The sequence below is a fragment of the Perissodus microlepis genome, chromosome 15, assembly GCF_051167445.1.
Source record: "Perissodus microlepis isolate ML-2025 ecotype Zambia chromosome 15, ASM5116744v1, whole genome shotgun sequence".
NCBI classification, from domain to species: Eukaryota; Metazoa; Chordata; class Actinopteri; order Cichliformes; family Cichlidae; genus Perissodus; species Perissodus microlepis.
In genome coordinates, this window is record NC_140475.1 from 28232355 (window position 1) to 28248410 (window position 16056).

Below are 16056 nucleotides of genomic sequence, written 5' to 3' on the forward strand. Positions count from 1 at the left end.
AAGCTTTGGGGTGTGTTTGGGCTCGTTATCCTCCACAGAGACACAGATCAGATGGTGGAACATGTCTGTGGAGAATGAAGTGAAGTGTTTGTTCAGGGTGCAGGTGATATGATGCAGCTGTTTGACTCCAGAAGAGACAAACACTCCACAGTGAACATTGCCAAAGTTGTCTTGGTAATGTTCATAACACTTTGAGGCCCATGTCTGCAGTGAGTGCAGCATTTAATGTTTGAAATAGTCATACAGGGTTCTATTAAAAAAAAAAAAAAAATTCCAACAGTTCCAGAGTGTTCAATTATTAGTGTGAATGATTGAAAAGCATTCACACTAAGAATAAAGTTACGTTGAAACCAAGCACACCATTGTTTTTCTTGTGACATTACCAATAAGTTTGATGTGTCACATGGCCCTCTTCCTATTGAAAAAACAAAAGTTGTATCCAAGATGGCCGACTTCTAAATGGCCACCATGGTCACCACCCATCTTGAGGAGTTTGCCCCCTCACATATACTAATGTGCCACAAAAAGGACTTTAATATCACCAACCATTCACATTTTATTGCGGTGTATCCATATAAATGGCCCACCCTGTATATCCACATACATTCACATAGAGCCACCATTCAAACTTTAAAACGAAGCCAAGACATTGAACTATTCAGCTTGTATTTATCTATTTATCGTTTTATTTTAATGAAGTTTACTTTAAGTGTTCAGATTTGTACTCATTTTTATTTGACTACATTAAAGTAATCAAATAAAGATAGTTTTGATGGAGCTCCTGATGTCAGATGGTAGGTTGGGCTTGCCAGAGGTCGTGCGTTTTCTCAAGTCTATTTTCTGTGAGACAAGTTCTAAAGGATCTTCTCGATGGCACAGCGGATGTTGGTCAGAAACACTTCATTTCCCTTCTTGTTGAAGTGAATTCCGTCCTGTCCGAATAGGGTTTCGTCATAATATCTCAGGGAGGGATGTTCAATGATGAAGCCTCCAAAGGAATGAACTGCCTTTCTCATGATTGAGTTTACAGTTTTTTCGCCCATGTCCATCATATACTTTGGATTTCTGTACCTCCACACTTGGCGTTCGTTGATGCAGGAATATAGGATTGTCATGGAGGGGATCCTTGCATGCAGTTCAGTCAAGTCTTTAGTCATTGCAGAGGAAAGTTCCTGGGCGGATACGAGTCCCAAGTCGTTCCCGCCTGCATGAATGACCAAAATATCAGGTGGACTCTTTCTGGACATCAACTCTGCATAAAAACGAAGAAGGACGCCATCCCAGCGCATCCCTGTTTTTCCAAACCAATGAACATTGGCATCAAGTCCAAAGTTTTCTCCAAACATGTGGCGTGCTGCCCATTCTCCTCGCTTTATGTAACTTGAGCCGATGATCCATATGTTAGGTACCCTCTTCTGTGTCTTGCTCATTTCAGTGTGACTGCAGGGTCTCTCTTTAGAGAAACGCCGTTGCTTCTTTGCTATGGAGAAGCTTCTTTTGTCATCTAGTCGATCCTCAACTTCAGATCGCTTTCTTTTTGATGCAAGTTTGTTGCTAGTTAAAGCAGATTGATCAACCAATGATAGTTTCATCACACTGGGTGGACTTTGCACTCCAGTGGAGAAACTGCTCCGTACTTGGCTTGTAGACACTGGCTGTTGGGTTGGATCATCTTTTAGGCTCAAAGCCTTCATCATTTTAATGATGGTCTTCATCCAAGATGAAGAGTATTTCTTTGATAACCCAAGCATGATATCACAGCAATGACTTCAGGGACTTTTAAAAACCTTTTGTCAAGACGTGTGAGAATTGCAACTATAAGCTCCGAACTGAAAAACAGCAATGAAATGAGTTGAGGTTACAACCTCTATTTATGGGATTTTGAAGTTTCGTTGTTTCGGGGTCATGTTTCTGTTTATTTGAAGCAGCAGAAGAGAGCCACATGTCTCTGTGTGTGTGTGTGGTGCCACTGGCTGGAGTTGCTATAGCAACCAGGCTCACACCTGCCTGCTTAATGAGCTCTCTCTGTCACTCTGCCAAGATTAATCTTAAAAACTTCTGTTTCAACTGCTGCTGTGTGCACAGTGTTTGCTCTACAGCTATCATTAAACGCTCAAAACGTAGCCATCGTTGTTCACTTTCCAACAGTGTGTCTTCCAAAGCTCAGAGATCTAAACCTTTTAAACTGTGTGGATCCAAGTAGAGGGATAACCTTCTAGCTGAACCATTGAAATACATGGTATTTTCAGTCAGGAGTTTATCTCAACAGCAGAAAAGACCCCACTTTTCAGTGATTAATATAATATGAATTTTTAATATTCATTCAGATGTTTTCTGACTCTGAATTTTCTTTAGTCATTAGTCAGCTTTTTCGAATTAGGGGTGGGTTTTGATAATCGATTTATCGATTAAAATTGATTCTGGCTTGGATAACGTGATATTGATTCATTAAAATCCTGAATCGATTTTTTAATATCAATTTATTTTGCCCAAAACGCCAGAATCTCAGGTTAAACCTCACAACATTTCAACAACCACCAAACAGTAAAACAGTAAATGAGAGCAGGAACACGGATTCTGCACAAAGACGTAAACACAAAGCTCGGACCCGCAGAGGAATCAGAATCAGTGAGATGTGACTTTCTCACCCGACGACATGGACACGGTCGGGGCTGAAAGCCGACAGCTCACTGATTCTGATGTTTCGGCGGGTCCGCGCTTTGTGTTTACGTCCTTTTTGCGCTGATTCTGAAGCTGCAGGTTTTATCTCTCTCCAAACAATATTGACTGAACCAGCAGCCAAAGAAGATCCAAACTACGCTTCACATAAACATCGTCATGAATTCACTCTGACTTTTGCTGTTTTGCTTCCACCACACTTCATGCACAGCTCTCTCTCCCTCTATCCCTCTCTCTGTACTTCAACAACAGTTTCCCGTCTAAAAATCTGTTTTCTGCATTATTCGCTTGGTTGTTACGCACAAGTCTACCATTGTTTACAGCGCTGTCGGACGCTGATTTTTTTCACTTTTACTTACGAAAAGAAAACCTAATTTCTGCCGTTCAATAGGCTTCTGAACAAATGTAAACTTTTTAAAATTATGCAAAATGCAAAACGCTCAGCTGTGTCTGTAATAAAACCTCTGTAACTTCAGAGGTAATGTTCATATGTTGATTAATGGTTTTCTTTCGTTTTTGATCTACTGCAGAATATTTTTATAAAATCCCAGGCCAGGAAAACCGCCTTCATGTTTTTCTGTGTTTTATCTTCAGCTGCTTTGACACAAAGGCATCTGCTGTGATGCTCACACCATGAATAAAGTCTTGCGAGTGTCAGCTTCCTTTTTATAGATACAAAAATATGTAAATGTACTGATCTGAATTATAATATTTCTGACTGTCTGAGGCAAAATTTCCAAGATTCAAATCCAATCGAATTGAATCAAATCGTGACCTTGTGAATCAGAATCGAATCGATTCTAGAAATCAGTGACGATACCCAGCCCTATTTCGAATGTACATTTTAAACATGTTCAGCTACTTTTCAACTTCTTCTTCTGTGTAAATGTCAGCTTTCAACAGTTCTGCACTTTTGTTTTCAGGTGAAAAATTCTGTATTTTTCAGCTCATTCAACATTTTTAACTTAAAATTCAGCAAATATTTCATTTCAGCTCAAAACATTCAGCTATCAGCATTCACACAGCAGTTTCTTCAGAAAATGCATTTTCTAGTTTAGTTTTGGTTTTTGCAAGTCTATTGTTTATGGAGTTTTTTCTGCTCTTGCAATAAAAGCAGCCTCTTTGAGTTTACTCTTCCATCTGAGTGTCCTGCATTTTGGGTCTTACATCCTGCATGCCTTAGCAATAGCAAACACGAAGCTACAGTAACATGCGATTAAACCACATAAGTGTGTCTCAGTACAATTCTTCTTTTGTTCCGCCACTTTAATGTCTTCTTACAAACGCTTTGGTTGTGTTTTGTGAGGTTTCATTTTTGTTTTTTCTACTTCCTTTGCAGTATGTTTTATGTGCTTTTCTTAAGTAATAGACTATGTGCACGTTAGCATATGCTACTTCCGGTGCGGAAACTCCTGTGGGGAGCTTTGTTTCCGGTGTCCTATTCGCGCCTTGTTTACGGTCCAAAACAAGTTAAGCAAATGAATGAATCAAGCGGCGATTTACATTTCTATAGATGTCTTGGGCATTTACCCAATATATCTGTAAATGATGTTCATCGACTTGTCGATATTTTTCCCCCGCGCCTCAGAGCAAAAGAGAAAAGGGATTCAAATGTTATATTTCTTAGTATCTGTAAACAGCGGTCCCTCGTTTATTGCGGGTGTTATGTTCTAAAAACAACCAGCGATAGGTGAAATCAAGTAGCCAATTTTATTTTTTGATGGTGCAAAACGTTTCGTCGACATACAGTACTACACTTCAGAGTCACACTGCTAGCAATCCATGCAGCGATTCTGTACTGTACAGGAGAGACTTCACGGAGGAGATGTCTGCAGCGATCAGGACGCAGGTCACAATGTGATGTAAAAAAAAGCATGCAAACTTGCACTAAAAAATACACAAAACAGCGAGGTGAAAGGTGAACCGCGTTATAGCGAGGGACCACTGTAATTTTGAAGGTAAGTCACAACATACCCTTCGTAAATACTAATGTATAGAATAGAGATGGACCGATCCGATATTACGTATTGGTATCGGTCCAATAGTGACGTAAATTACTGGATTGGATATCGGAGAGAAATAAAAAATGTAATCGATCCGTTAAATATCAAAAAAGCACCTCACAAAACTTGCGACATGGCGTAACTCGGCTCATAACTGTAGCACGTTGCAGCAGTATGCCTCACATAATAGAGCGGCTGTGTGTATTTGTAGCCTCGCTACCAATCCGGCATTTCATCTCCGAGGAAGTTATCCCAGAGAGAAGTAAAGCAAGTGTGTAAGTTCATCTCTGAATGTTTGTAAAGCATTCCCGCGTTAAGCTTAACAACCAATATATGGAGCGACTGCCTCTTCTCTCTCCCTCCCTCTCCTGTTGCTACTTCAATCATGAAACTGATCAATGATCAGCTGATTGGCTTTTCTGTCGCGAGTCCGTCTCTCTTGTTTGTTTTTGGCCCACTTTGCACCAGAGAGAGGGAACCAGCGGCTGAACAACAGCAGCACATTTAAGCTTGATAATCTGTTGTTAGAATTTATTTAATATTACTTTCTACACCAGGATCCTTTTCTATGCAGCTGACGCTGGTAACTGTGCAGGGGCGGATCTAGCAAAGTTTAGCCAGGGGGGCCGATAGGGCATTAACAGGGAAAAGGGGGGCACAAAGACATACTTTTCTTTCTTATTCTCATTTAAAATGTCTAGCTTTTAATAAATAATTATCCGTATCTTACACCCAAAGTTTTAATCTGAAAAAAAATGTATAGAAATCCATTACTGTATACTGTGTTGGGGAGTAACGGAATACATGTACCGCCGTTACGTATTTAAAATACAAAATATGAGTAACTGTATTCCGTTACAGTTACCGTTTAAAAAGGTGGTATTTAGAATACAGTTACTTTGTTGAAATAAATGGATTACACGGCGGTATTTTCCTGTTTCATATTGTGGCGGGTCAGGACTGTTTGGGTTTTGTTTGATAGCTATGTTCTGTTGTTCCAGGCGACAGCGTTACGGTTGCCATGGTGACGCGCTCTCTCTGCGACTGTGTGTTTCCTGGGTGAGAGAGCGCCTTTTTGTTTTTGTTGTTGTTGTGCTAAGCTAATAGGCAGAATGCTACAGGCATAGCCCTAAAGAATGTAGCCTTATGGGCAGTGTAGTCCGTGCTGCTGGGAGAATGGACCGCCATACCCGTTATTTGTCTGTGAGCGCGAGGAGGGACAAAAAGGAGACTGGAAAAGTACGAGCTGTCATCGAGCAGAAACGGGAGCTGGAAGCATGTAAATATAATAATAACCACTGCAGCCAAGAAGAGTGCCTGACGAGCCCAGTTGTAAGTAAGTTATTAAGACTCGACTGTACGCTGTGTTCGTGTTTTCCTCCGAAACAATAAGTTCCGTTGCATCAGCCTTTCAACGCCTCTTTCTGTCTCTCTGTCTCAAACTTGACCCAGACAACAAAGTAAAGCTATTTTTCAGCTACGAGCCCGACACGGAACCCGACGTATTAGCCAGAGGTCCCTTTACTACGGTTCAGAGCCGCGGACCTTCAGTAATAGTAAGAAATCACACAGCAATAGTACATTCATGTAGTTGTAAAAAGCATGATAATATATTAAGTAATCCAAAGTATTCAGAATACGTTACTCTCATTGAGTAACGTAACAGAAAACGTTACAAAATACATTTTGGGGCATGTATTCTGTAATCTGTAGTGGAATACATTTTAAAAGTAACCTTCCCAACACTGACTGTATATAGTAACTATTAAGTCTAATATACCCTAGTAAGCTATAGTACTTTTTCCTTTGGGAAGGTATGATCTGTGCAGTCTGCAATTCTGTTGAAAAAACATGTTGAATCTATTTAATTATTCTTGAAAAATAATTTATTTCTGGGCATTTTTTTTTTCACACTGCATCAAATCAAAGTTGATTACGTCGATTAAGCATCATGAGGTGGAGGGTGGTTCCTTATTTTTTTATTTTTTGCTGGGAGTTTTAGAACCCTATTAGTTAGGTTGCTTACTCTTTAAAATACCAGAATAGGGAGGATGGAGTAGGTTTAAGTTTATTAGATTGATCAGTATTGCTGAACTATGAAATATTTTGGGTGCAGTGTATTTTTTGCATACAGGTATAACAGAATAGCTTTAGTGTTTGTTTGGTTTTTTTTTTAACTTGAGTATGAACTTATACAAAATGCAGCAAGATATTAAAAAAACAGTTTTATTGATTAAAAAACACACTATATCGGATTCATATAGGTATCGGCAGATATCCAAATTTATGATATCGGTATCGGATATAAAAAAGTGCTATCGTGCCATCTCTAGTATAGAAACCCTTACCAGCAATCATTCATTTTTTGTGTGGCTTTTTTTTCACGGTTTGTTAACATGCTGTGTAGGTGTGTACTTGACTAGCTGATATCGACATGACGGGGGAAACATCTGGTTTGACTATTCTTCACCTATAGTTTGAATTCTGAACATTTGCCTGCTTAAATCATAAGACCAGTCACTATACAGAGATGTGCTTCTGAATGTGGACGATGTGTCTTCTGCTGCAGTAATGCAGTTCTGCTTGTGTTGAGTGATGTAAACAACTGATCGATCTAAACTCTTTAAACGTCAAAATTGATCATTAGATTTTTTGTGACACAACAGTGGTGAGTGTTCCCACCTTCTGCTCTTTGTAACTTAACGCGATCTTTACGTTTTCGAGTTTTGGACATGATTTTGGAGTATATCTTCGCAGTAGCGACTGACCACAAAGTAAAGCTACCGGAAATGTACAACCCTACATCCGGTCTCAAACCAGGAAGTTAGCATTTTCTCGTGCACAGGGTCTATTAGGTAGGAATAAAAGCATACATTAAAAGTCAAAAGAGAGGACGGAACATTGTATTTGCGTGCGTTTTTTTACAACACATCCACTGATTAAATGCTGGCCTCTGGTGGTTAAATTCTTGTTTAAAGTTTGCAGAGGGTAATAAAAAGTAGGGTAAACAAGGGTAAACAAAAAGTACCTTTAAACTCTCACCGTTCCACTTACTAGCCTCAAATGTTTGCTGTGCTAGTTCTCTATACTGTATTTGTATAAGGTCAAATGGTCAAATATTCTTCCATATGCTTACATTGTTGGACCCCCCCCACACACACACACACACACACTCTCTTAGACTTGTGCCACTCCACTGAAGATATCCTGGAAACGCCTCAGTAGCTGCAGTGTAAGGATACCTGCAGCCCCGCCCCTCTGCGTTGTCTATTTATAAAAGTGCAACGGCAGATGTTTGACAGTTGCACATGCTGCAGTACCAGCATTACTGAAGCTACAAAGCTACAGCCCCCCGTCAATGGATAAAACTTTACCGTACCCCCAAATCTCTGTCATATCCTGTGTCTGAATTTATTGACCTCCCCCTGCCAGCCTACGCGAAATACCTCCATACTTCAAAATCCGCAGTGCCTTTTCGACACATTATTTTAAAAAATGACAGAAGGGAACAATATGCCAGAAAACGATGCAGCCGCCGAGACACCCGCCGGCAGCGAACCCGCAACGGAGAAGCGTCCAGTAGAGGAGCAGGATGGGGAGAAGGAGAAGACGGAGAATAAGGAGAACGGGGACAGCAAAGTGGATATCCCAGAGAAAAGCGAGGGTCCGGGAGCCAAGGAGGAGGTTGAGTTTGTGCACCCCGAGGGCGGCTGGGGATGGGTGGTCATGCTGGCTTCCATGTGGTGCAACGGCTCGGTGTTTGGGATCCAGAACGCCTTCGGTGTAATGTATATCTACCTCCTGCAGGAATTTGGTAGCCCGGACGATAAAGACCTCCAATTCAGAACATGTGAGTATAGGCTAACCTGGCTGTATGAGTAAAAGTACCACATTAGTAAAGAATTATATATATGTTTAAATGTCATTTTATGTCATGAGTGTGTATTATTATAGAAGAAAGGCGTGATGTAACCCCCGCAGGATGAGTAACGGTCTTAAAGTAAGTGATGTCTTGCTCATGGGACAGTTTTAGTAATGGCGGGGAATTGAACCGACAACTTTCAGACCACCAACGAAGGTCTTCTCGAGAACAATTTCTTCGTAAAGACATAATAATTCTATAGCATCATATGTTTAACATTTAGCCCACTATAAAAACGTTAGCTAAGTTCAGCTAGCAAGTAATGTGTCGTTTCCTGGTGTGAGAGAAGGAAACGCATGCAGACAAAAGAAAGACAGTGCGGTTATATAGCGCGGTTGTGGGGATAACGTTGCGAGCCTGGCGTCAAAGTTGTGACCTGGCACTCAGTGTGGTGATAATTTAAAAAAAAAAAAAAACCGTGTTAAGTGGTTGTTATGGTTTGTGTCTAATCCCGAGGAGTCCTGGAAAGCTCTCAGCGTGCTCTCGGTGTCAAAGTACGGCAGAGAGTCGCTTTAAAACGCTAATGAAATACAGCTTGCTCCCAGCAGGGTACGGAGTATAGTTAATTATTTGAAAAGTCACTGAAGGGGAAACACAAATCAAAGTAGTAATTTCTTATACCATAGCGTGTACAAATACTCATTTTTTTCTCACACGAATTCTCTTCTTGTCGTTCAGTCTAGTCAGCAGTCGGCATTATCGTACGAATTATGTAAAACCTTACATGTTTTTCTGCATTAAACTAAAAGAACACCTTAAAAACATTGAATATTACACATAGCGGTGTGCCACACAGTCATGGCATAATCACATAGAGAATTTTTTTTGCGGTTTGTGTGTGTGTGTGTGTGTGTGAGAGAGAGACAGACAGACAGAGGGACGGCTTACCACATGAATAATGGCCCTGTGCTGATTGTAACCACCTGTTGTTGGTATTGCTGTTTGGCAAATGAGCATGTAAAAGTAGTACTGCATGGGGGACCCATGTTTGTTGGTAGTCTGGGGCCTAGCTGTTCACCGACTCAATAGCTTCTTCTGCTGATCTCTGTGATTATTGCATTGGATTTTGTGTTGGTTGCAGCCAAGGTGGTTTGTACTATGGCTCTAACCCATTGCTTGCTTGGTGTGTTTTTTTTTCTTTTTTTTAAAATGATCTGAAACATTTAATTAGATTTTTCATATGCACCAGTCATAGCACCATTACAGGGTTTGTGCCAGAAAAATTGTAAACCGCCAGGGCTTTTTTTAGTCCAGTGCAGTGTTCTGGGCCCCAGCCCAACATGGGGATGCTATTTTGACTTATATCACCCACCTAAAGGTGGTTGCACAGCAAGCATGGCAACAGCACTCCGCAGTGGTAGCATCTTCCCCCAGTAGGACAAATGGTAATGAGCACAAAGATTTGCCTTCAAACTCCACAGATCCCATTGCAATTAAGCATCCTTGGGATGTGCTCCAACAAGCCTGATCCACAGAAGCCAAAATTATGCTCGCAGTGTGTGTTGATTCCCGATGCCACCATAGGACATCCTCAAATTTCCTGTGTCTATACCTAGACCTATTTACTCTGTTCTATATCAGATGATACTTTTGTAAATTAGTTGCTTTTTCCTGTGGTATGGTTTTTCTTTCCACACAGAAAACTCCTAGCCAACCAAAGTGCATCACTACAAATTATTTGGCAACGTTCAATCTACTTATTGGCCAAATGTGTTTGGGGTAGTATCAACAAAAGTAAATACAGGGAAAATGTGCTGTATTCTGGACTAATGGAAAAAAAACCCATGGAGAATTTACTGCAAATATTTATGTTTATTTGATAGATATTTCAGGCTAAATGGTATGTAGCAGGCTGTTACTACGGTTTGTGTACTGTCCTGTGTACTTTCTTTTAAAGTGTCTTATAACCTTGGTTATGTGAAAGTGCTAAGCTAAAACATGCACTGTACATTGGATAATTGGACTACATCGAGGTTAGATCGTATTCTTGTAATAAATCGCTCTTCAGCTTGTTTGGAACCAGGCTGAGACCACCCCTAGTGGTTGTTTTGGTCTGCACCTGAGTCCACCATCTACCATCAACAGACTAAACAGCACGTCCATACATAGGACAGAAGGAGAGGTGACCATCAATGATGTCAGCTGACAGCATAATGATTCAGCGTATAGCATGTGTTCACATTGAATGAGAGTTAGCAATGTATGAAAAACAATGTTGGTTAAGTATTAATTGAGTAATGCATTTCTTAAAGCATCATTTGTTTTATGTATATTTTGTCTTTTACTATGCACACAGTTCACACACTGAATTTGTTAGCTAAATCTCTAATGAACTCTGGAAAATTAATAACACTAACAAGTATAGTGACAATCATTTAAGCACTACTTTATCCCCTATATATATATATATATATATAACTTAACATTCAGACAGCACTAATAATTACTTCATTTTTCTATCCATTTGAGATTACAGTGGCTGACTGCCAGGTTGTAAATTCTTGAGTTAGAAGTTTTAGTGAGGTCTTTCCTGCTTATTTTCGCTTCATGATGGACAGCATCCATTCTTTCCATTTTTTCCCCTGATCCTGTTTCTCAGAAAGAACACAAAGTACTGCTTCGAACTAGATGTTCACTCTTCAGCTTGCCTTCCTGTCGTGAGAACAGAACTAATGAGAATTAATGAGGCAGTTGAGTGGTTTTGAAGTTGGACATTGTCATAGAGGAAGTGCCAGAATGCTAAGAGAACGCATCTATAACAGTCAGGATACAAGTCTTCGTAAACATCACAAATCCTTGAATGAGATTCCCTTCTTTCCCACATGAATATTTTTATCTGACTGAGCTTTAGAGGAAATGATGGAATTTAATTGACATGGAGGAAAATAGAATACTAAAATGAATTCTGTTGGATAGCTGGCTCTGTAATGGCTACTCAGTGTAGCGTGATTTGATCGTCTTAGTCTAGTTTCTGAGTCATTTTGGGGGAAGAACTGTAGCTGGGCAACGAATTTTATCAGATATATTAATAATGGTATTTCTAATGTCTGATAATGAAAATGTAAAAAGTAAAGATGAGATGGAAGAAACACCCATCAGCCATTGTATGAGTGTTGCTTGTTGGCAACATAACAAGTCGTCTTCTCTGGCTGTGTAGACACTTTACTGCAGTCACCAAAATCCAGATACACTTTTCAGCTCCCTGGTCAGGATTTTCCATGGAAATTTGTATCACTTGTTTACACGGACACTGCTGACATAGACTTTACTTTACTCAACTTTAGACAACAGTTTTACTTCCCAGCACAGTCCCTTGGATCTATTTTCTGTTTATCACTGGCTGTAATCACACATATATGTATTTTTAGCAAGATTTTCAAGCATTGCATAGCACACATTAAGAGTGCAAGTCCCCCCCCCCCCCCCAAAAAAAAAGAAAAGAAAAAAGAGTGCAAGTCATATAGAGAGCTTCATTTTTGCACAAGTGAAAGTTGCGACAAGATACTGATATGCAGTCTTGTCTTGGAGGGAGACACAGAACATGTAATAAATTACTCAACCCAAAATATGTACATGAATAAAAAATGATTGCCTGCTGTGAGTTAATTGGTTTTTATTGTTGCAATGAGAGATGGCAACACGTTGCTATTTACGTGGGTTCATTTAAGATCAGCATTTAAGGCTTGTACGTTTTGCAGAAATATTCTCTCCTCTGCTGTCTGTTTCACCGTGTGTGCTTATCTGTTTCGCTGTACATATGGAGTGGAGCAGGTAAGACCATCAATATCATGGCCTGTGGTGCATGTCATACACAGAACACGAATACGATGTAACTGAAATGAATATATGAACTTATAAGCACGAATACTCAAAGATATTGAGTCAGTATTAGTCAGTATCTGATGTAGATTGGTGGGTTTAAAAAGCCAAATGGGTTAGACCTCCTTTCTGTTAAGACATTAACATTGTTTCTCATGTTTCAGTTTTATTGCGTTACTGGATACTTATTAGTTATTTTCATTTTCCTGTGATTAAGACACTTTTTGATGGGACAGTTCAGAAGAAATACTTTAATGAACTTTTATTTTGATGATCACCAGGATATAAAAACTGCAGGTATTGATTCACCAATGAAGTCAAATAAAAATAAAAAAATCCTGAAAATGTTTGACTTTGAACCAAAAATAAGGCTTTAAAAAGCTTTTTTTTTTTTTACCTTGGAAATTCTGTTTCCAAGGGGCGATCGTGGAAGGTTGCCAGTTCGAGCCCTGGCTCTGATAGTTGTGTCCTTGGGCAAGACACTTCACCCGTTGCCTACTGGTGGTGGTCAGAGGGCCCGGTGGCGCCAGTGTTCAGCATCCTCGCCTCTGTCAGTGCGCCCCAGGGCAGCTGTGGCTACAATGTAGATTTCCATCACCAGTGTGTGAATGGGTGGATGACTGAATGTAGTGTAAAGCGCTTTGGGGTCCATAGGGACTAAGTAAAGCGCTATACAAATACTGTTTGAGTGCCATGGCTCTCCTTTATCTTATCTCTGATTTATCCCACTTCGGTACATTTTGAATGGGCATAATTGCAGTCAATAAGACCCGAAGTAAAGATAACATAATAGGGAGAGATTGTTGCTGATTTACTGTTTTAATCTTGCCTATTAAAGCCTTCTGATAGGTAGTTTTACTCCTGTTCTTTATGGAGAATGCAGTACAAACAGTAAGTTTTTAATCCTCTAAGTTGACTGGGGAGTTGAAATGTAGGCAGTTCCACATTGAAAACCCCTCATGTGCCCTGTGCTTGGTGATTTGAGTGCAAAGACATACCAACGCACATGTTTGAACGTGTTTCTTTGTCTCACATTCAAGCTCCGATGCGGCTAAAACTGCATATGCCTTGAAACTGCACCTAAGATGAAAATAAATGTTCAGTTAAGGTCTGCAACTTAAAGCAATTATTAGGGCCAGTATTTGTCTGTTCACTTTAAGGACCATGATGGCCTGATTGCTGTAAACGGGTTGCTTTTGTTGGAATAATTAAATTCAGTTCAACTTAGTTTAGTTATATTTATATAGCGCCAAATCACAACAGTTTATATTGTAAGGTCTTTAACTTGTAAGTTTTAATTCTTCTAGGGTCTACATTAATAATAATAATAATTATTATTATTATAATAATAACAATCCCTGCTTGGAATAACTGAAAATACTGCGCATTTCTCTCTTTCCTTTCTGAGAAGAATGATCAAACATTACTGCCTATGAGTAAAACTATATTCTTTTCTGTGATGCAGGGTAATGTGTATGATTTCAGGTCGCATAATGTGTTTATCATGCGTGCTAACATATTAATTTGAATTTGTAGCTGTAGTTCCTATGGTCTGATCTACTACCAATTTACCAGAAATTATCTGCTGGGCATTCATGAATTTCTTAAATAGGGATATATATTCCATAAAGAGCAAGTTTCCAATAGCTGAAATCTTCAGCTAGTAGCTGTTTGTTGGTGCCAAAGATAACGCGCTGCAAAGCTTGGAAATTGTCACAGTCAAGCAATCACAATGCATTATGTTGGGGTGGGAAGGTCAAGGCTCTATGCTGGTTCCCTCCCTGTGAAAATGCCAGATGGGGTTATTCTTGAGCCTCGTGCCAAAAGCCACTTGGTTGTTGTGTACTGTCAGACCTGCCAAAGAACTTTGGACTAAACACAGAGTTTTTCGATACCTTGATTGTGTTGTTTTGATGACTCTGAAGTAATCAAAACAACATGTATTTAATTGACATTAAAATGTCAATAACAAGACATTATGTGAGCATATTTTGGCTGAATATTGTTTTGACTGTGTATGAAAGGAAAAAATAAAGAGATTGATGGTGCAGTAAAGGATAAAATATTGTTTTAGTATCAGTGCCTGGGAGAGTAAAGCAATGTCAGTGCTTTCACCAACATTAGATCAAGTGTTTTTTGAGTGTGTTAGATCAGTTAACAGTAACTATGACTCCCTTGTACATTAACAGGAATTTGGTTTCCCTCAGTTATAGGACAGCAGAACTGACTGAAGAGGGATCAGAACACGGGGGAAAGACTATATTAGGACTTTTCACTGCTTGGCTGCTGTCTGCCTTGTACTGAGGGCAAAGTGTTCAGTTGATGTTGAGTTTATTCTGTCAGCAGTCAGGCTTACTATATTGCTGCTTTAGCAGTAATTTACTGTCACATGATGTTTTATGCAAGGGTTTGTTTTGTGAAGTAGACACGTTTCACTAGTTGAAAATGAACTGTTTTAAGTTTATTTTTTAAATTCAAATACCAAAAAGGTTATGGATAATGGATTTCCGATTGAATAATATGCTCAGATGGCTCCTGAAGGAGATGAGACAATTGTCAGTTAAATATTTATCTACAACTACAGGCTCACATGAATGTAACATGCTCAACCAAGTTTACATGCACTTTTAAAAAGCATAATTGATTGATCTTCATGGGTAACTTGGTTCAAAACAAAACAAAATGACTCTGATGGAATGGCTCCACAAAACCTTGACAAGTTTTAATCATAGACGGGTTAATATTTGACAGGCCGTTTGATTTCAGGCGTGTGTAAGCTTGGGTCTGAGTAGGTGAAGGTTGTCAAGAGATAAAGTCTCGAGAAGATAAACATGCTGGAGGCAGAGCCCACTTCAGTGGCACCAGGACAAATTGTTTGGCCCCCTGCACATGACATGCAGGGGACCAGCCCCTCAGGCTGTGGTCTGAGGGGCTGGATGTGAACTAATGGCTGTGATGTCCTTGCTCTTGGGCAATGTCAGAATGATTAACAGCAGGCAATCCCTGTGTCACTGCACCAAGATTAGGTCTTGAAACAGTCGGTCTTTATGGTCTCACTCAACCACGTCTAATTGACACAATGTGGAGGTGTTACAGTGCATGACAAGTATGAAAATGTGTTATTTTTACAGGGCAAAAGAGGGAATAAGAGGGAATAAATATCAGAAACAAAATTCTAAGTGGCACCTTCCTGTTTTGAAGGAAAAACAGAGTTGGGATAATGGTATGCTCCTATAGTACTATCCTATAGTGACTAATATCCCCAAAAAGCTACTGAAGCTCTCAGTAGCCCTCTAGCCTAAGCATGGCATGGGGTACTCTTTGATTTGTTTACTGTCTCCTGCATCCGTTCATTTAATCGACCATGGATAAAATTAACTTTGCACAAAGACCACTGTGAACTAATTAGGAACATCGAACATCACAGGCAGCACCGGCAAAAACCACACTGCCACTATAATAAGATTCACAGGTACATGATCGGTCTGGTCTCCATGTGTCTCTAAACAGCCATGGTAACCATAGAAAACAGCATGGCCATTATATCACAGTGCTCATATATTTCTCAGGGGAAGATTTTAATACGTTTTTCTGTTGCCTCTTTTATCATTACAGATATTATGGATTGATGTG

The 16056-nt window shown here is 39.7% G+C and overlaps 2 protein-coding genes across 2 annotated transcripts in view; one reads left to right on the forward strand and one right to left on the reverse strand.

Moving 5' to 3' along the window:
• Nucleotides 1-256: 256 nt before the first annotated feature.
• Nucleotides 257-2180, reverse strand: LOC146372346 (uncharacterized). The gene has a single exon (XM_084953780.1). The coding sequence runs from the start codon at nucleotides 1749-1751 to the stop codon at nucleotides 855-857; it is 897 nt and encodes a 298-aa protein (XP_084809906.1). The 5' UTR covers nucleotides 1752-2180; the 3' UTR covers nucleotides 257-854.
• Nucleotides 2181-7926: 5746 nt separating this feature from the next.
• Nucleotides 7927-16056, forward strand: part of slc16a10 (solute carrier family 16 member 10) — a 28254-nt gene continuing 20124 nt past the window's right edge. The window contains exon 1 of the mRNA XM_084952780.1: nucleotides 7927-8532. Coding sequence (XP_084808906.1) covers nucleotides 8178-8532 — 355 coding nt within the window. The 5' untranslated portion in view covers nucleotides 7927-8177. The remainder of the gene's footprint in view (nucleotides 8533-16056) is intronic.